This window comes from Calliphora vicina, chromosome 2 (genome assembly GCF_958450345.1).
Source record: "Calliphora vicina chromosome 2, idCalVici1.1, whole genome shotgun sequence".
In the NCBI taxonomy this organism is placed as follows: Eukaryota; Metazoa; Arthropoda; class Insecta; order Diptera; family Calliphoridae; genus Calliphora; species Calliphora vicina.
In genome coordinates, this window is record NC_088781.1 from 61507315 (window position 1) to 61529878 (window position 22564).

A 22564-nucleotide genomic window follows, 5' to 3' on the forward strand; every position below is an offset into this window, starting at 1 on the left:
TTGTTTTCTAAAAATTTAGCTGTACAATATTTTAAGATCTAGTCACACTGATCATAGTATACATTATACGAAAGGGGTTTGAAACTGATTTCATTCAATTCATATATGTATTTAAATATATATATCGTTTAAAAAAAAGATATAGTAAAAACATTAAACTGAAATACAATTAGAAATGTCTGAAATGCAAATGGAATTCCTAAAATATAATTGGCTATTCTGAAATAGAATTAGAAAATTCTGAAATATAATTAGAAAAATAGTAACTAATCCTTGAACGAATCCATTGTATTTAATTTACTTAGAATTTGTTTCTTAATTCAAACTACTTACTACAAAATAACACTTCAATCGAATAATGCTCAAAAGTCGCAATAAAACGACAGCATAAAAAAATGACACTAAGAATCAATTATATTAGTAAAGTTAACAAAAAAAATTAACACGCTCAAGTGGCTGCAGCTAAGTGAGTATTTTCAATTTAAGTTTTTGTTATTCAACTGCCATTTAAAAAACAAAATTGTATAATTTTATTTGAATGTGTTTTTGAAATTGCTAAACCTATTAGTATCTTTATCAGCTTAGAGTATTTTGAAAACAGAAAAATGTCTAAAATCTTCCATTATAAAAAAAAACTAAGAAACGAATGGAAATATTTTAGCAAACAGCTTAACTTTCAAATCCCTTTTAAAGTCATAAAACCTAAAAGGAAAAAACATAGAAAAATACTTTACATGGTCAGTGGGATAAGAAAAAATAAACAGACAGCATAGTAGATGTATGTAGTTACTTATTCGTACTTACTTTTAGAATGCACTTGAGAAAACGCAACGGAAAAAAGTTATAAAAATGCAAAAATTGCTGATAACAATAGTTTTACCTGAGTGTTTTAACTGAAAACTAACACAACCTTTTGTGTGTAGGAGAATAAGAGTTTTCTGTTTTATTTTCTTTTTTTTTTGTTGCACCGTAAAACCTGGCATAAAACAAAAAAAAAACAGATAAGAAATTTGTTAAAAAGTTTCGAAGAAAAATTTTAACAGTTTTATAGAAAATCAAAATTGAGGGAATGAAGGAGTTTATAAAACCTCATGATTGTGCATTAGTGTAGCACTTATATTAAACTTTTTTGATTTTTGGTGCTCACAATATCTAAAATTGTCTAAAATCTAGTCAAAAAAATCGCATAACGTTTAGAGGTTGCACATTTCATTTGAAGCTTCGAGGGTTAAACAGAGGTAGGATTAATTATGAACCGATCCTCACAAACGTTGGTAGAAAAATTTAGTTCCATATAAAACTTGTTTATGTCACTTGTTATGTCAAAACATCACGATATTAGACACTAGCTGACCCGATAGACATTGTCCTGTCCAAATTAGAAAAAATGTTTCGATTTGTAAATTTGTGAGAAGCTGTTTGAAATGTGTAAAAATAGTTAAAAAGAGAAAAAAAGCGTATTTTTGAATGATAATTTTTATTCATATTGGGTAATTCCAGCAAGTTTAAAATCTCCGTTGGATAGTTGACGACATCACCTCATCAATTCGTCAGCAATTTCACTTTGAATCTTAAAATTCAATTCATACACATCAATGATGTTCGCATCAACCTTCGCCCAACCACATCTAATTTTGTGCAATGTTTGGTAACACCTATTGGATGATTTCGGATTTTGATTCTGTGAACTGGCTGAAAGCGACGACAAATTAAATGCTGCCGGTCGAAATGTCAATCTGGATTTTGCCGTTGGCAATGTTCAGCAATTGTTTGGAAAATAATGCTCCAGATTGATCGTTCTGCAGCTCGACACGCATTTTCACAATCAATTTGAGTTTCTCTACGTGTTTCCAAAAAACGGACGACTTCAAAAATGCATTAAGTTCATCGGCTTGCCTTGACCGTGGAATCGCTGGCAACGTTTTGTCGAATGCCTCCTAACGCCGCGGCCTTTAAACGGCGCGCCGAATGCCTTTTTCTTTTTGCTTAGCCGCAAAACTTTGGCCATTGCGCTGTTCTTGAAAATGTAGCATTGACTTGCATATTCAATGACAACTTAAGTGCTGAATGAGCTGTTCGACCGCCTTCCAACAACGTAGCTGCAATTCCTTATGAAGCAAGTGCAATATCCAGTTCCAGCGGGAGCGTCCTAAAAACGTTTGTTGGCTACTTTGTATTTTCTCCACAATGAGTCGGTTTGGGTGTTAAGCATGTTGAGATAATTATCGAAAACAATGTTCGTATTTGACGAAGCACAGTTGTATTCCCAATGAGTGTCATTATCTAACAATCGCAATCGTTGACTCTATACGTGTCACAAAATTCACGATTTATATTTCACAAATGTTGGAATGATGTTGGGCCACGAACGTTGACTAATAAGCAAACGCAAATAGAAACACTCATCGTTTCTTGGATGGACTGTGTAAATGCGACCTAATACGTTGATTGAAACTAAAAGGGGGAAATCTAGAATTGGATTTTCTTGTTTGCGCCGTTGAAATTTCATTGACGATTGATTCCAAGTATAATATCTTGGCATTTCGGAGTATTGAATCGTTCGGACAAATTCTGGCACATTTCAAAAAAATCTGATCAATGTTGTAGATGGCGGTCTATCAACTCCTTGTAAGGCATTCTACACAGTAAAGTACACTCTATGACCATTTTCCAGATGTACGGCTAAATGACCATCAGTTGAATATCTTTCATGAATGGCAATTTGAAAAATATGCCAAATTGCTTAGTTACTGCTAACATAGCGGCCCGTTCGAAATTGAGTGACTTCATCGTTGGAATTTTTCTCACTAACTTCAATCACAGACATGTCACTGCCTTTGGCCACATATTTGTAGATGTATTTGATAAGTGACCGTATAAGTAGGCGTATTAGTGGGCGTGGACATTTTCTCTTTCTGTAAAAAACGTTTGTGGACCATTGCGTGCATTTAAAAAATAGAGTTTTGAGATATGTCGAAAAAAAGTGGGCGTGGTAAATTTTACTTTCAGAAAAAACTTAAATTGGATTACTATAAACATTTAAAAAAATGTACCCATATCAGTGCAGCGATTATCCGATTTTAGATAAATCAAAAAAAGTGGGAGTGGTATAAATTTCTTTCGTAGAAAGTTGGACTATGACGAACATTTCCAAATCGGTGTAGCATCAACTGATGCAATTACCAACGAACGACATTTAATTTTTATTTATATAGATGTAGACTATAAGACAATTATGTATGTTCAAATCACTTTCTGAGGAGACCTTGTATGGGGACTAAGGACAAATGTTACCCGATTATTGTCAATTTCAGAGTACTTAGAACTAGTTTGTACAAAATTGTATAAGGATTGTTGCATAATCAACATAATTATGACTGCTCAAACCGTATTCCTGGAGTATTTGAAGAAAATTTCAGCCAGTTCGCTCATTTCGCAGCCAGACAGTTGGAAATGGCTAAATCGTCTTAGAAGGAAAATATGAGGAAAATATATACTTTTTGGTTCTACACCCAACATTTCGACCCCCATCATTTTCGATGGTGGGTGGGAAACTTAAGCGTTTAAATATATCTACTTACCTTAATAGTTTTTTACCTTTACTTTTATTACTTTTTGTAACTTACAGCTAATTTTTAAATTAACTTTTTATAAATTAAACTTGAATTTTCTCACTTGACTACTTTGGTTGATTTTCTTCGATAGCGATTCTAATATCTATATAAATGAAAATAAGTTCTATTTAAATTTTATAAATGTTTAATATAATTGGATTTATATAATATCGATTCTACAAACTCATTGAAATTTAATTATAGGTTCATAAACTATTAAATTTTTTCTTTAATGACCCATTTCAGTTTTCTGGGATAATTAATTTTTTTATTATATCTACTTTAATTATGACCATATTTGTGACTATGTATAATCCGCACATGTATAAGTATACATATATGTATGTATGTACAAAGGTGTCATTTACAGTTTACTTTAAGTAACAAATTATATAAATTTAATCTACATCTTTTGTTTAGCTCTCCTACCATTATGTTCAACTAATTGCCTTCATTTCATTTTCTCTTCCTTTTGCACGCTGTTCCTGTTGATATCTGACTGCTGTGACTGCTGCTGCTGGTTTATAGGTTTTGTCTATGGCAATCATCACAAAACTGATACCGAAACTGAGGGCAATGTCGATGGCCTAACGTTGATACCCTCTGAACCAACAATGGTTCGGTATACAAACGAATCTTTGATTGTGTTGTGTCGCAGTCCAACACCGGAAGTAAAACTACACTGGAAGTCGCCAAAAGGTGAAATAATCGAAGAGCATAAAGGACGCATACACATTGAACCGAGTTCAAAACCAGGTACATTGAACTTTTCATTACTTTACCTTGATAATATTAAATAGTATCTATGTATGGTGTGAATGTGTATTTGTTTTTAATATATGTTTGTATATGTAAGTATCTGTGTGTGAGCGAGGGTGATTATTGTAATAGAGCGTTAGTATTTGTGTGTACACAGTGTAATAAAATACCAGAGGCGGTTATTTTTAATGCGTATTTAATGACATTGTTAACACGTTGTAAAACATGCTGTTTTTTTTTTCTCGAGAAAATAATGATTCTTTTTTCTGTTCGTTAAAATGAATGTTTTTGTAGATGTTTGGTATAGTGGTCAGTAGCGAGCACACATAGTGTCTTTGTCCAATAAAACATTCCATTTCACTTATGCTCTTTGTTCAGCTCTTAAAGTACCTAGAGATGGTTTTATTTCAATAAAGTTTAAAAAACTGTCTTTCTCAAGAAAGTACATATGTATATATTTTTAGCCAGAAAACCAATATGAAAGTTTTTATGATTTTGAAAAATACCAAATAATTTTGTGCCAACCATGTTTCTAGCTAAAAAAAATTGCAAAATTCTGATTCGAAGGTCTGTATTTTTATTAGTTGTAGTTTACTAAAGTTGAAACAAATAAAAAATGGTTGGTTTCCAATTTTTTTAGAGTTTCAACTTTTGTATTTATAGCTGTTTATAGCAAACTACTCAGAAGATATGAAGGATAAGGTTATTTAATTTTATTTTTAGTTTTTTAAACCTTTTTGTTTTTGAATCATATTCTATGACTCATGCTAGTGATATACCTGCATTAACAACACATTTGATCGCATTAATTACTGATTTAAATAAATACAGTTTTTCACGAGGCATATCCATAGTACTATATATTTGGATAAACAAAAAAGTTTAATTAAAATCAGTTGGATAAACATATATTTAGCTTAAAACAATTCTTGAGGTGTAAAATAGTATTTTTAGACAGTTAATTTTTAAATTTGGAATTGTTGCGTTTTGGTCCGATCCATAGTATTTATTTCATTTTGTTATGAACCAGATTCAAACGAAAAATTTGCGTCAGTTACATGTTCCCTGTTATAGTCTGGTCAGATTTCAGCAGCTTTGCTTTGGTGTCGTTACGGCTGCTTGGCCGCGCTTAACATACGATGTCTTACTATTATCGTAATGGATCCATTTTGTATCGCAAGTAATAATTTTATGCAAAAATGATTTTCTTTTATAGCGTTCAAGCATCATTTCGCACATGCAAAATCGTCTTTCAAAGTCTATCGACTTTAATTCGTATGGTAACCAATTTCCCTGATTTTGGATGAATCCTGCTACTCGCAAACGTTTTGAAATTGTTGCTTGTGTAGCTCCCCATAATTTTGCAAGTTCATGTTAAGTTTTACAATAATGCTTCTAATCAATGCTTCGATCTTTTTCTTACGTGTCAAAATCACCTGAACCGCATAAGCTTTGGTAAGCAACCGTGTGCATCAGCTGCACTTTTTTCATGATGGATTCACCGCCATCATGATATGAGGCGGTTTTATAGAAACCTGTTCTTGGATTCTTCGAAAAATTGCAATTTAATATAAACCGGTTTCGGTTTTTTATAATAACCCGTTAAACGGTTTCTTTTTTTGAAAAACATTTAAACGCCTAGAAATAAGAAGAAAAAGTTTTATTTATTAAAATAATATTGATTAAAACAATTACTTCTTTTATCCTTCACAAGGTCTTCTTCAATTTTGACCCATTTTAAAATTAATATTTAATTTTTTCTAAAAGTGAGTGGTTGATATTTTTGATATTTTATGACTTTTTAATTAATTTCAAATGTCAACAACTACGTTAAGTTTTTAGAAAAACAAATTTGCAAAAAAATATCTAGTAAGCATTGAGTAAGTGTTCAAGCTTTCCAGATCACTTGTGACATTTGTCTAAATAAAAAAAAAACTTTTCTAAAATAGTTGAAGTATTTGTTTTAAATTTTGAATATTTTTTAAAGTTTTTAATGCACTATGAGTTATAAACACACTTTTGGAAAAAACCGGTTATTCGAATAGAAAAACCCGGTTTCTTCGATATTCAAAATGTGAGCTTTTCAAAAAAATCGAAACCGACCTTACCCTAGTGTTTACGGTCTTCTTAGGCTGTGTTCATACGAAAGAAAGATAAATGTGTTTGGATCCTATGGGAAACATTATGTTAGGCGCCCAGACAATAAGTCATATGATCCAAAATACACCAAGAAGACCGTACAACAAGGCGGTGGATCCATCATGATATGGGGGTGTTTCTCCTCTTCTGGTGTCTGTCCAATATATTGGATTAAGGACAAAATATGCACCCTGGACTACGTAAATATATTGCAAATCACAATGCTTCCATTTTCTGAGGAATGGCATATGGGAGTTTCAGCAGGACAATTGTCAGAAGCACTCCTCAAAATTGGCAAAAGACTGGTTTGCTGTCAAAAAAGTACCTCTTATGGAATGGCCTTCGCAGTCACCGCAACTTAATCTACTGGAACACCTTTGGGGAGTGCTAGATGGTTTCAGTCCGAAAATAAGGACGAATTATTGGAAAAAATCCAGGAAGAGTGATTTGACATTGATAAGGACGTTTGCATAGAAATTGGTTGATGACATGAGCCGTAGATGCAATGAAGTTGTGAAAAACAAAGCTAGAGCAACAAACTATTGAAATAAAATAATTTTTTAATTAAAAATAAAAAGTACTGCCTCTAAAAATTGAATATTTATACGCGTTTCTATTATTTGTCCAGTACAAATGTTGACTCTTTACATTGTTAGTCATATAATGTATTAAAATATAAATTAAAATATGAATGATTACTTTTTTTATGCTGTATTTCTGATAAATAAAACTGCATATTAATTTTTTACTGTTAATTCTTAAGCCCCATGTTAATTTTGGTCAAACATGTGTTTTTTCTCATCCATGTAACTTATTACCTATTGTTCTTAGCAAAATGTGTCCCAAACAGTTTAGATAGCTATTTCTTCAGTCTTTCGAAAAAAGTACTGAAAAAATTAAAAAAATTAAAAAACAATGTTTTTGATTTTGCAAAAAAAGTGAAAAATAGTTTGTTTTGAGTTACAATTCTGACAGATATCGAACTCGCATCCCACTAAGCGACCAGATGGGTCTACAAGAAAAATATCTAAGCTTCTTTTAAGAAAAAAATTTACCATTTTGAAAAAAAAGTTAATAATTATTAAAAATGTTTCATTTTTTTCAATATTTTTTTCGAAAAATTAACCATGGCGTATTAACAAAGTGAGTGCATAAAATCAGCTGTTTCTTAATTCGCTGTGGTTTTATGTACACTATATGTCAAACTTTGTTTATGTTATAACATAGTAATATTTTAATTCGCCTTGATTTTGACATTTACCGTACATTTTAACAAAAACAAATTGCCTGTTGTTTTTGCATTGTTGTATTTGTTGCCGGGACGCACTCACCTTGTTAATACGCCTTGGATTGAACTATTTGTGACACAAAATTTTGTGGAAATGAGCGAATTAACTTAATGAGTTTTTTAAAACAAAAGAATTTGATATTTTCACGTAAAGAATATATTTTTTGGTTCAATTTGTTATTATAACTCCGAAACTACTAAGTCGATTGAAACGATATATATAAACCAGAGACCGAAAATAATGGGTTCACTTTCATTTCAATGGCAAATTCTCATTCGCAGACATTTAAAAATAATTTTTTGTGATATATCACTGAGAGAGTGAGTTATTAGAGAACATTTTACGTTTGGGGTTGAGAGAAACAGAAAAGAAACAAACACAAACAATCTGGATGAGTGATTTATAATTTATTTTTTTCGTAAAGGTCAGCTTGTGACTTTTATTTGCGAACGTGAAAAATAAATGCATTTGATGCAAATCAAGCTTAAATATATAAAATTTATCAAAAGATTAATAATAATTAAAAAAAAATCTCATTTCTTTTACTCAGACTTCATTACTTCATATTTTTTCCATAATTTGTTAAAAATTACTAACAATATGTTATTGTATGTAAATAAAAAAGAAAGTAACAGTTATTAAGAACAAGAACAAATGAATTGTTTATCTCACACCAAACCATTGAAAAACAACAAAAACAAATAAAGGTCATACCAAAGCATTTAAATAAAAATCATTTTATAACTGTTATTTTCAGTGATTTATTTTTATCACAAAAATATAAATCACAAATTGGGTTTTTTGGTATATGGACGAGTTATTTTCGATCTCTGATATAAACTGATTAAAAGTTATGTAAATTTTTTCCAACCGTTTTTGAGTAATCATTAATTATTTGGATAAACGTCTAAAAAAATTAATAATTTTACTTAAACATTTTTTAAAAAAACCTCTCCATAGAATTTAAAATTTGGACCATTTTTTTACTACTGGAACCACAATACATCAACATTTTATTGTCTAAAATATACACTGTATATGTGTAAACCATGCTACTAAATATTTTGACGATGGGTGCATAATGAGTCACAGCTGCCATATATCGGTACATATTATTTTTATACCCTCCACCACCATAAGTGGTGAATGAGGGTATATATAAGTTTGTCATTCCGTGTGTAACATTGAGAAATATTCATCTGCGACCCAACAAAGTATATATATTATTGATCCTTATGAAATTTTAAGTCGATTGAGCCATGTCCGTCTGTCTGTCCGTCTGTCTGTCTGTCTGTCTGTCTGTGTAAAACACGCTCACGTCCAAAATAGACAAACAAAATGGTTAAACTTGCAAGAAAAATGTTTATTGTTCTCCTAAGCAGTTTGGTATTGAAAATCAGCGAAATCGGTACAGTGGAACCAAAGTTATGAATGAAAATGTGGGACAACCTCAAAAAAAAATTGATAATTTTCATATATTTTTGGACATTTTTTTGTAAATATATTGCAGCTAATATCATAAAATTTTGAACTCGTTACTTTTATGATAAAAGGAGTAACTCTGGTTAAAATTATAAGAATCGGTCCAAGATTTCTCCTAGCCCCCATACAAATTTCTTCCCGAAATATGGTTATATGGTCTATAAATGCCTACAGAATATGAATATCCATATGAAATTCAGCGAAAATAAGTTTCGTGGTAAAAGAAATTATATTCCAAAATTTTTCGTGGATCGGCCCATATTTGACCATAGCCCCCATATAAAGTACACTTCCGAAAATCTCTTAAATAAGCATAAATGTCTTATAAATGTCGCTATCAAGTTGAAATTCGACATGAAAAATCCCCATATATACCAAAATTGCTGTACCTAATTCTATGAAAATCGGCCGATAATTGGTTATAGCTCCCATATAAGGACCACTTCCGAAAAACACAATAACCTACATAAATATCTAAAAAATATCAATATCAAAACAAAATTTCACACACATCCATAGTTTATATTTAGAAATCATACTACTGGATTTTGTGAATACTGGTCCATATTTGACCATAGCTCCCATATAAGGTCCACTTCCAAAAATCAGTTAAGTACTCATAAATCTCTTATAAATACATTTATCATGCTAAAATTCGACAAAAATTATACTCATATATATAGATATCACTGTACCAAATTTTATGCAGATTGGCCGATAATTGGTCATAGCTCCCCTATAAGGCCCATTTCCGAAAAAAGATATTAACCTTAAAAAGTATTAAAAACATATCGATATCAAAATGAAATTACTCACAGATCCAGTAATTTGAATCCAGTAATCATACTTCTGGATTTTGTGAATATCGGTCCATATTTAACCATAGCTCCCATATAAGGTCCACTCCCGAAAATCACTAATATCCTCATAAATTTCTTACAAATATAGTTATCAGGTTGAAATTCAAAACAAATTTATTCAATATATACAAAAATCGATGTACCAAATTTTATGATGATAGGCCCATAATTGGTCATAACCTCCATATAAGAACTACTTCAGGAAAACACATTACCCTGCACAAATATCCATAAAAATCTACACCGATGAGTAATTTGTATCCAAGAATCGTACTACAAGATTTTTTAAATATTGGTGCATAATTCGGCATAGCTCCCACATAAGATCCATTCTTGTTAATAGCGTTGTTTATATGAAATTCTACAAAAATAGCCCTCAAATACTTAGGACCATAATAGGTCATAGCATCCATATATTAAATAAAAATAGTATACAGATCAGTAATTTGTATTCAAAAATCATAATACTGAATTTTGTGAATATTGGCCCATAATTGGCACCAGCTGTCATATAAATACATAAAAATCACGTTAAAATATTTTATAACAATCGAACGATAATAGGTCATAGCTAACACATAAGTCCCACAACCAAATATTTTGAAATTTGTCTAAATATATTTGTATACCCTTTTTATACCCTCCACCACCATAAGTGGTGAATGAGGGTATATATAAGTTTGTCATTCCGTGTGTAACATTGAGAAATATTCATCTGCGACCCAACAAAGTATATATATTATTGATCCTTATGAAATTTTAAGTCGATTGAGCCATGTCCGTCTGTCTGTCCGTCTGTCTGTCTGTCTGTCTGTGTAAAACACGCTCACGTCCAAAATAGACAAACAAAATGGTTAAACTTGCAAGAAAAATGTTTATTGTTCTCCTAAGCAGTTTGGTATTGAAAATCAGCGAAATCGGTACAGTGGAACCAAAGTTATGAATGAAAATGTGGGACAACCTCAAAAAAAAATTGATAATTTTCATATATTTTTGGACATTTTTTTGTAAATATATTGCAGCTAATATCATAAAATTTTGAACTCGTTACTTTTATGATAAAAGGAGTAACTCTGGTTAAAATTATAAGAATCGGTCCAAGATTTCTCCTAGCCCCCATACAAATTTCTTCCCGAAATATGGTTATATGGTCTATAAATGCCTACAGAATATGAATATCCATATGAAATTCAGCGAAAATAAGTTTCGTGGTAAAAGAAATTATATTCCAAAATTTTTCGTGGATCGGCCCATATTTGACCATAGCCCCCATATAAAGTACACTTCCGAAAATCTCTTAAATAAGCATAAATGTCTTATAAATGTCGCTATCAAGTTGAAATTCGACATGAAAAATCCCCATATATACCAAAATTGCTGTACCTAATTCTATGAAAATCGGCCGATAATTGGTTATAGCTCCCATATAAGGACCACTTCCGAAAAACACAATAACCTACATAAATATCTAAAAAATATCAATATCAAAACAAAATTTCACACACATCCATAGTTTATATTTAGAAATCATACTACTGGATTTTGTGAATACTGGTCCATATTTGACCATAGCTCCCATATAAGGTCCACTTCCAAAAATCAGTTAAGTACTCATAAATCTCTTATAAATACATTTATCATGCTAAAATTCGACAAAAATTATACTCATATATATAGATATCACTGTACCAAATTTTATGCAGATTGGCCGATAATTGGTCATAGCTCCCCTATAAGGCCCATTTCCGAAAAAAGATATTAACCTTAAAAAGTATTAAAAACATATCGATATCAAAATGAAATTACTCACAGATCCAGTAATTTGAATCCAGTAATCATACTTCTGGATTTTGTGAATATCGGTCCATATTTAACCATAGCTCCCATATAAGGTCCACTCCCGAAAATCACTAATATCCTCATAAATTTCTTACAAATATAGTTATCAGGTTGAAATTCAAAACAAATTTATTCAATATATACAAAAATCGATGTACCAAATTTTATGATGATAGGCCCATAATTGGTCATAACCTCCATATAAGAACTACTTCAGGAAAACACATTACCCTGCACAAATATCCATAAAAATCTACACCGATGAGTAATTTGTATCCAAGAATCGTACTACAAGATTTTTTAAATATTGGTGCATAATTCGGCATAGCTCCCACATAAGATCCATTCTTGTTAATAGCGTTGTTTATATGAAATTCTACAAAAATAGCCCTCAAATACTTAGGACCATAATAGGTCATAGCATCCATATATTAAATAAAAATAGTATACAGATCAGTAATTTGTATTCAAAAATCATAATACTGAATTTTGTGAATATTGGCCCATAATTGGCACCAGCTGTCATATAAATACATAAAAATCACGTTAAAATATTTTATAACAATCGAACGATAATAGGTCATAGCTAACACATAAGTCCCACAACCAAATATTTTGAAATTTGTCTAAATATATTTGTATACCCTTTTTTTATACTCTGTTTCTTCACTTGAGGTTAAAAGAGCAAAATGTTGAGGTCCAGACTTAAACTCGACAACACTTCCCCTTTGCGCATGTGAAATTTCATTAACATCGGACTAAGGGTTTAGAAGTTACAGATTTGTTTCCCTCTTTTTTTTCTCATACCACTGTGCGCCACTTTGACACTGAGATATTGTATATCGTTTAACCCAGTTCCAACAAATTGTTTACGGTTACCCATGTAAGAAAATAATAATTTACACGAAGATTTAGAAAAATTAAATTTAGACGACAATTTCTCAATTAAAAGACAATAATTAACTGTGTCAAACGTTCTAATAGGAATTTCAGTTATAAATTGCTGAATTAGATACAATTTTTTGTACATTTGAAATTAAATATCTTCTGCGTAAACTAGTCTTTCTAACAATTGTTATATTATTTCAGCTTTTATACCATCATATTTAGGTGGAGGGTATTTAAGATTCGGCACCGCCGAATATAGTACTCTTACTTGTTATAATATACATATGTACATATATGGGCAAAAACACAAGAAATTTAAAATGGCTGAAATAGAAATTGAAGCTTTCATTATTTCTGAAATATAGTCGGGCTTGACCGACTCTAACCGGCAAGGCTGCCTTTAGGCGGGTATGTTAAATGTATGTAATGCTGCTTTATGTGGTTATTTTTACCGTTATAACAGTAAATACAACAATTTTAACAATTTTTACTTATTGTAATAAACAAGAACGTGCACTTGACTTTTGTTTGTTTTTATTCCAACGTATTTCTTTTTTTTTCAAACAATAACCTGGTAAATTATTTTACCTCGAAAAAAATTGGCCGGTTAGAGGGTTAATTTATTGCTTGTTTATATTTTTTACACTTTAGCTATATATTCATTATTTGTTATATACCGAATCTTTTATATGATCCTATATCTTAAATTGCTTTATTCAATAATTAGTTTTAGAACCGTAAAAAAAACTTTATACTGTTAAGGAAGAGTAACAGAAGTTCGTTCTGATTGTCACTTTATTGGTAACTACATTTATTTACATCTCTCACATACTTTTTGCATTTCTTTTCTTTACAGAAGAATTAAAATTGGTTTTCATGCACATTTCATTGGCCGATAAGGGTAATTGGGTCTGTGAGGATACCACAGGTGGCAAAGCAGAAAAAATCTTTGATTTAATAGTCTTTCGTAAGTATTTGTTTTACAACAATAGTAAGCTAATTGAACGATTAACAAAGCATTTGAATAACTGGAACGAGATAAAGAAAAATAATAATTTATATTTTCTATTGTTTTATGTTCTTTTTTTTCCTTGTGTTGTAGAAAAAATTACATTTACTGAGAACACCACAATTTTAACAGTGAAAGAAGGTCAGAATGCCACAATACTGTGCGAAGTTAAGGGAGAACCACAACCAAATATAACATGGCATTTCAATGGTCTACCGATTTCAGTTGATAGTGAGTAATATTTTTGAAATTTACATAAAATAAATCATTGATTTAATATGTAGAGTATGTTCTAAAGTAAATCTATTAAATGGAAAATGCTTCTGTACAGATATTTCATCTTTAAAATTTTTCCATTTGTACTAAACACAGAATGTTTAAAAATATATTTTTAATCAACGTATACTAGAGACACAAAAGATATTCAATCAAAATTAAACCAGTATCATCCGTTTAGAATTTTAATCCAATTTAAATTTGTTTTAAACAAAAACATTAAACCTCACTGTCATGCAGCTATGAGAGTAGGTGTGACGTACAAACACAGACATGCAGACAGTGTCTGTTAAAACAAATTGGACAAAAATTGCTTCTAAATATTTCTATAGGGGAAACAAATTTGCTTGTTTCTTACAACGAAAAATAAATGATACGAAAAATTCCAACCTTGAATAAATTGCATATAATTTGTCCAATATGTTTTGACGGCTACTGTACATCCATAACTGCATTTTTCATATATAGATTTATGTTAGAACAACAACAATACAACTAAATTACCTTTATTGTATTGATGATTTTTGCTTTACATTCTACAACAATTTTTTTCTAATATTTTTCACTCTTTCTTTCTTGTTTTCCCCCTTTTTTTCTCTGTATTTCCAGTCAATTCAACAAAATTTCGAATTTTAGGTGATGGATTACTCATCAACACAGTTACACAAAACGATACTGGCGAATATACGTGTCGTGCTTATCAAGTCAATCCCATTGCATCCGATATGCAAGAGCGTACGGTTTTGATGAAAATTGAACGTGAGTGTGATTTATAACAAATACTTGTTTACTAGGGTGGTCAACGAAAAAAGTTTTCCACTGAAATTAAAGTTTATTTCAATTCGTGATACAATATCTCAAATTTTGTGTTGTTGGATAGCCGTATCAAAGGACGAAGGGGTCCTCATCATCTTAAAGTAAACTCTAATTTTATATCTAAAACTTGTTTGACTTCATATAAACGGGACCATCCTATTTTAGCTACAGACTGTGAAAAATGCATATTTTATATACGTCCATGAGGGCGACTCACTTCGTAAGGGAGATGAAAAAGGGAATGTTACCCCCTAAATATAAAGCTTGCTTTCTTTTGAAATGTTTCCCAAAATATTTTAATATAAAATAACAAACTATTTCTTAAATTCAATTTACTTTAAAACTAACAACCATTTTCATAAAAAAATCTTTGAAAAATCTATAAATTAAGGAATATCACAATATTAAGGGCAAGCTTTGACAAGACAAATATAGCGTTGTATGCGGCTGGAGCAGAATTTTCAAATGATACCCCATATTGTATGGGTTGATTTGGGAGAAAACGGATATCATTAGACGTAAACTATTTTGAGAGATAGCCTAAACAATAAAAAAATAACTTTTTTCTGTGAGTCGGTCTAATGAATATACATGCATACAATTTATTGATGTCGATGTTTGTGTTCAGCAGAATGCTCACACAACACTTTGATTTTTGTTTTGTTAGCTGTCTTTTAGTTCGATTACTTCTTTCTTTTTTGCATTTTTGTTCCAGTGGATACAATTTTCATAGCTGGTTGCTTACTCGTATTTGATGCTAGATTTTTTATTCCGTAGTATGCACAATAGGGTGGTGTTTTTTTTCGAATATCGAGGTGCCGGTCGGATTAGTGCGACACTAGGTATAAAAATATAATATTAAAAATTTGGTTGCAATCAGATAAAATTAACCCGTGAGGCATCGGCTCTGAAGTTTGGAAGGGATTTTAGCAAAAATTTTCTTATTAATAATTAATTTTCACATTTAGTGATAACATAGTCGTAATTTATACAGAATAATTGGGTGTCTAACTTAAAAATGAGGGATTTTTTAAAATTTTTAGATTTTATTTTGAAACATTTGTACAATACAGTATAAATATTATTGGCCATTGTTAGCTATGACATTTTTCATTCTTTCTGTTAACATAAAGATTTCGCACCGAAAGAATTGCTCATCTTTAAGGCCAAGAACGAATCAAGCCAATTTCGGATGCTCTGTTCTGAAGCCTATCCCAGAGAGAACGTTCTGCATCCATCAAAACAAATAGTAGTCTGACGGGGCAAATAAACTTCCCAACCACTTCTTTCTAAATAGTTTTTAACTGGTAATGCAACATGTGGCCGAGTGTTGTCATGATGGCATATTACGTTTTTTTTACTCCTACTTATCCAATGCATTGTGATGGAACTAGGAAAATAGGTTATGGGAGGGAGGATAGAAGGAGTAGTGTTTGTGGACATTTGAATTGAATTTTCCTTTATTGAAAGCGACAGGAAAGACTTCCAGCAAGAAGGTTATTCGACATGTCGACAGTTGACCACGAATGGGTGAGCACTTGCCGAAGAACGTGTATTTCGTAAAAAACTTCGGGTTTCGGGAGTTCCGTAATTTCTGCAGAGCACATTCCATTGTAGTAACGGTAAAACAGTCAAACACAACCCACATTGCGACGATGTTCCAGTGATAGAGCTGGATACCCTACTGTCACCGATGAGCACCTTCGCCATCTCATGTACGCGGTCGAGTAAGTCCAAAATAGACTTCGAAGCACCGGCCCATGCATGAGAGTTGTATTCCATTTTGGGTCGGACTGGAGTGAAGTATTTCCTACACCGTTTTAGAAAACCAAGGCACTTGAATGCTTCTTTCGACACTTGAAAAAAGTGTTTAGTCCATCGGACATCAAGAACTTCTGATTCTTTAATATTTACACCCCCCATGGAAACAGATGAAGCAACATGTTGTGTGTTAACATACAACATTCAGTCTTGCGTGTATTAAAGTCGACTCTGTTCGCACAGCCCCATTCAGAGACCATGTTTTGCCTCATTACCCCAATCTCTGACAGGATTGGTCTATAATTGAATGAATATGAATAGCAAATGTTGCTGTCATCTGCAAAATAATAGATAGAGTTTGAAGTTTGACGTAGAAGGTCGTTTAGAAAGATAAGAAATAGAGTAGGAGAAAGAACGGAGCCTTGCGGTACCCTTGAATTTATCTTGAACTCGTTTGATGAGATCCCATCTACATCAACTCGTATAGTGCGATCTCTCAGAAAGTTCGATATAAATCGAGAGAAGTGATTACCGACACCAAAATCAATGAGTTTTGATAGAAGCGCGACACCATTTTTCCGATAGGAAGGCTAACAAGTCTCCGGTAGAGCGTCGTCTACGAAATAATTGATAAGACTCTTTTGGTCCCAACAAATACAGAGAATTACATCATCGCCATGGATATTTGGCAGTAGTGTCGATTCGGCTGGTTTACTCTCTTAGGGCCGTTTTCTCATTAGGTGATTATCTTTTTTCCCAACGAAAAACTGCAGATTAAATAAATTTGGTTTTCTTAATGTCTCATTTGCTTCTATTCTGTCGCAAAGCTAACTCGACCTCATCTGCCAATTATTTATTTACCGTACAGATAAATTCAATCAGCTGACTGCTGTTCATAGTTTGTATGTGTTTGTGTTTTTGTAAACGAAATTAAATAGATTTTATAAAAACAAAAGTTTAATAGAGGAATTAACATTAATTTGATGGAGGATGAACACGAAGAACATGAGTTCCAAGTGAATGCTGAAAAATGTTATCATGCCAGGCCTAACAGACATAAGGCAGACATGGAGGATAATGAATATTTCAAAAGATTCCGGCTGTAAACATGTTGTCAATTGAAGGCATGGTTCCCAACTTTCACATATATTTTGAGAGGTATTGCCAACTGAAAATAATCTTTTTTGTCGAAAAACAAAATTGTTAACGGACAGTTTATCGGCCTAATAAATTTATGTCGACATTTAGTAACAGGCAGTTTGTCAATACATTGAGAAAACGGGCCTTAATCTCTTACGCTTCGACTTATCGTAATGAATCCGATTTTAATCACAAGTAATCATTCGATTGCAAAAATAATTTTCTTTTTAATTTCCGACATGCAAAATCATCTTTCAAGGTCTCTCGGCTTCAATTCGTATGGTACCAAATTCCGCTGCTTTTGAATGAATCCTGCTGCTCACAAACGTTTGGAAATTGCTGATTGATTTTGATTTTGCAAGCTCTAAATTCAAGGTCTGCAAACTTTTGTGGTTGGCCTGGGCGATCTTTGTCTTCCGTATCAAAATCACCACTTCTGAACCGATCAAATCATCTCTCGCATTTCGAAACAAATGAAACAGATTCACCATAAGGTTTCGTGAGCAATCGGTATGCACTTCAGGGGCACTTTTGTTCAAATTAAAGAAGTAAAGCAAAACATTCCTCATATGACGCTTCGAAATTTTTGAAGTAAATTATATATCATATACGCAATATATTTACAAGAAATTATTAAAAGCAAAAATTGTTTGGAAAACTACAATTAACTTTACACTGTACCTGGGAATTGATCCTACATTTGTGGTAGCTGTTATCGAGTATAACAAGATTCTGTTTTTGAAATTTGCCAAGCTCCTCCAAAATCTTGATAAGCAATTACTGAGTTGTATATCAAGGCCTTTTGAATGATATGTATTAGGCCGGGTCGATTTGTATGGAGGATCAAAAAGTAAAAAATCGTATAGCAGAAACGGAATATACGGACAATTCTAAGCAAGTTTCCTCAAGAAACCATAGGTCTAAAATCAAATCCTATCTTGCGCAATTCGTTTTGTATCCAATAAAAAACTATTAAAAAAAAAATTATATTGAAATATCATTGGATAAAAGACGGAATGCGCAAGATAGGATTTGATTTTAGACCTAAGGTTTCTTGGGGAAAATTTCTTAGAATTTTCCTAGAATGCGCTTCTGCTATACGATTTATCGTGAAAAAAATCGACCCACTCTATTTAAGTAAGCATGTATAAATTAAGATTCCGTTGCAACTAAGTACAAAATAGTAATATATAGATCTAATCATTAGTCGTTGTGAGTAGTTGAGACCAATAATTTTTTTTATTTAAAATGTTCACTTTCAGTGCTGGTTCTAGAGAAGCTTTATGGTGCTGCACATGTTATTTTAAACGGTTCTGGAACCAGATCTGTATTAAGCTATTTTTATTCCAAATTGTCACCCTCTGTTCTACAGAAGTTTTAGAGAGCAAACACACCTTCTTACGAACCACTATAGAATTATGACATGTATAGACAGATCTTACAATCGTATAAGATAACTGTCGGATACTTGTTATTGTCAAATATGTAAAGTTTATGTATGTGGCTTATAGATGAAGTGAGGCACGGTGAAGTTTATGGGATTTTGATTGCGCTGAGTATAAACTTTCCAAAGATATTTTATTGCAGGTAAGTTTGAACGATTGCACAGGAAAATGGGTAAATCTCTCAAACCTCTTTCATCTGCATTTTGGAAAAATTCAGCAGAAAAGTCAGGTCACGACACTTATAAACAATTTAAAATTGTTTGTTCCAAATGATTTGACAGTTCTGGCATTGTCTAACAACGGATATGGCAATTTTTGTCATACAACAACCTTACAGCCGTGTGAACTGACAATTTTTGTTGGCAGATAAATTTATTGTCTGACAGTTGTCTGCCAGTAAAATTGTTAGGTTTTCTTACAATCTTCTGATCTGACAATTTAACTTTTGCTAAAAAATTCTATACATAGCTTTAGTTCCTTCATCAGTGATTTTCGTTTGTAATTGCGTTCCATAAGTCATTAGAGAATCATAAGTGATTTTGATTGCACCCGTTCCAGAACTATTTAATTTAGAACAAGTTCTTACAATTTTGAAAAAATGAAAACAATTACTTTGCCCCTAGTAACATAATTTCTAAGTTCATAATTGGAATTTTATATCAGGTATCAAAATAATCTGAACTCCTAGAAATTCTTCAAACAAGTATACAAAAATAGCCACCCTAATATATACGTATATGTTGGATTTTTTTGTCACTATAAAATACAAAATATAGTCGCAGTAACACATGGCATTTGGAATGGGAATAGTTATTGAATACCATCATTTTTTCTAACTTTTTTGCTTAGATTTCTGCAAAACATTGAAATGTTTGGCATTTTAAGTCAGTCTCGACATCTGTAACTGTTACCCACATTGTCATGCTCCGTAAAAATCCAAATGACACATATTCGTTTAAAGTTAAATAAAATAAGTCAGCAAGCTGTTTTGGCATGAGAAGAATATTATATACATACGGAATAAATGTCTCAAGATGTTTTGTCATTAATATTGAACTTTCGTATAAATATTGTCATTATAAGAAGGAGGAAACATTACTACATCTGCTAATATATTTTCCTGGCTTCCAACTTCTTTATTACGAGAACCCTTGAGATTTAACCGATCAGTAAATTTGTATTGTTTTCGAATTTCAATGTCCTGGGTAAAATGGTTGAAAAAAAATCAAATTCTACCATTCAACATAGAATGCTGATACTTATCTACGAAAGAAGACGAGATCTTCATTTGTCAAGATATCAAGAGGCTAGAATATTGTGCATAATATAAGTCATTCGTTAAAAAATTCGCGAATAAAATAAATTTCCAACTTCAAATTATACATACATTATATAATGGCAGAAGTATTTTATTTTAAATGTTCCATTTTATTAACCAATGGAGGTTATTTGAGATTCGCCACTACCAAATGTAATATTTTACATGGTTTTTATTTCCATTTAAACTTTTTTAGTGTAATAATACATAAACAAATACAGCAAAAAAAGTATACATACATTTTGTGTTATCGCAGCATAATAGTTTTAAAATTGAAACTTCCTGAATTGAATATTTATTTGTTTTTTTTGCAAAAAAATGGAAAAAAAATTGTATATACAAGTTTTAATTAATAATTCCAATTAATAAATCTAATGTTGTACATGTAATACTTCAATAAATTTATCTTAAGATTAAGGTTGGCTACCTATACCGATATGCTACCATTACAGAACTAAATGCTATTACCGTTACCTCTAAATATTGCTACCGACATTCTATAAATAACTTATTTTAATTATAAACATATAAATTTTTGATTTTAATAACGTACCATTTTACCATAGAATAAAATATACATAGAAGCGTTGGGCCTCTGATACACGGTTGTCAGGTCTTACAACGTTGTGAGAAAAATGTTTTTCCCACGATTGTGTTAACCATTTTTCTGACAACCGTGTACACGTAGCTTTACTCAGAGACAAAAACCTAAGTCTTGCAATAACAAAATACATATCAATGTATTTTGTTGTTGTGTCAGCCACAAAAATTGGGAGAGAGTAATTATTTAACTCTAGTAACTAGAACTAGAGAACTAGAGTCTAGTTCTACCCAATGCTTTTAGTACTTTCGATTGAGATTTCGAAAAAAACAATACAATGTTTTCGCCATTAAATTAAGAAAAAACAATACCATTTTAAACTTCTTATAGATATGTTTCGATAAAAGAATTGTCAAAAAGTCAAACTTTTAATTTTTGATATTATGATTTATAAACTATCACTTCAGGATGGCAAAAAAGTTAAACTTTAAATAACTTTTGAACCTTTTTCACCTTTCTATTGCCCTAGACCTTTATAGTGACGAGCGTATTATGCGTTTTTTTGAGCTGACCCCAAAAATATTGGTCCACCTAAAAGTACATCTATCGGCTGAGAATTACTTTTTGACAAAGTTCGGGTAGAGATCTTGAATTTGGAACATGACTCAAGGACGAAAACCTACTGAAATTAGTTAACAGCGGTCTAATGTTTTACCTAGCTCCCATATAATCGTCCTCTCGGGCTTTAACAACAATGGAATCTTAAGAGGTTGGATTCGGTTGAATAATTTTGACCGTATAACTTTCACATGAACTGAAATACTCGTATCAGTATCAAGTTCTATAAAGTTTGACACATAACTGATGGGTATGCTAGGCTAGCCTTATAAGGTCTTCTTTATAAATCAGTTAACATTTGAGATTGCGATTAAACTCCCACACAGGGAGGTTGTTATGAGTATGAGCTGAAGCTCGTATCGCCCAAAGACTCACCTTAAACTATAACGACCAAAGCAGGATCTTTCACTGATTAATTTGTTTATTTAACGATGTCCATCAGTCTAAGTGGCTGGTGTAAACTTGTGCGCAAAGTAATGGTCGTCGTTTTGAAGAAATTTCGATAAAAGTTTGCACTTCGTTATACACGAAGCGTGTTTAAACTGATACAAAACGGCCCATTATTTCACCTACATAACAAACAAATGTCCTCCTAAATATTGGGGGAAAATTAATAGAAACAAGTAAGAGTGCTATATTCGGCTATGCCGAATCTTATATACCCTTCACCTTTGTTGTGGATGCATTATTATTTTTTCTAATTAGTATATATGTATTAGAGTGCTCCAAGATTGTATGGACGAAAAAAACTTTCTAGGTACAGGCCGTCC

The 22564-nt window shown here is 31.7% G+C and overlaps 1 protein-coding gene across 1 annotated transcript in view; it reads left to right on the forward strand.

The window, feature by feature from the left end:
- fipi (factor of interpulse interval) overlaps nucleotides 1-22564 on the forward strand; it is a 138711-nt gene that overhangs the window by 110212 nt on the left and 5935 nt on the right. Inside the window, exons 2-5 of the mRNA XM_065500041.1 lie at nucleotides 4035-4370; nucleotides 13727-13837; nucleotides 13973-14110; nucleotides 14765-14914. Of these exons, the coding sequence (XP_065356113.1) occupies nucleotides 4035-4370; nucleotides 13727-13837; nucleotides 13973-14110; nucleotides 14765-14914 (735 nt within the window). The remainder of the gene's footprint in view (nucleotides 1-4034; nucleotides 4371-13726; nucleotides 13838-13972; nucleotides 14111-14764; nucleotides 14915-22564) is intronic.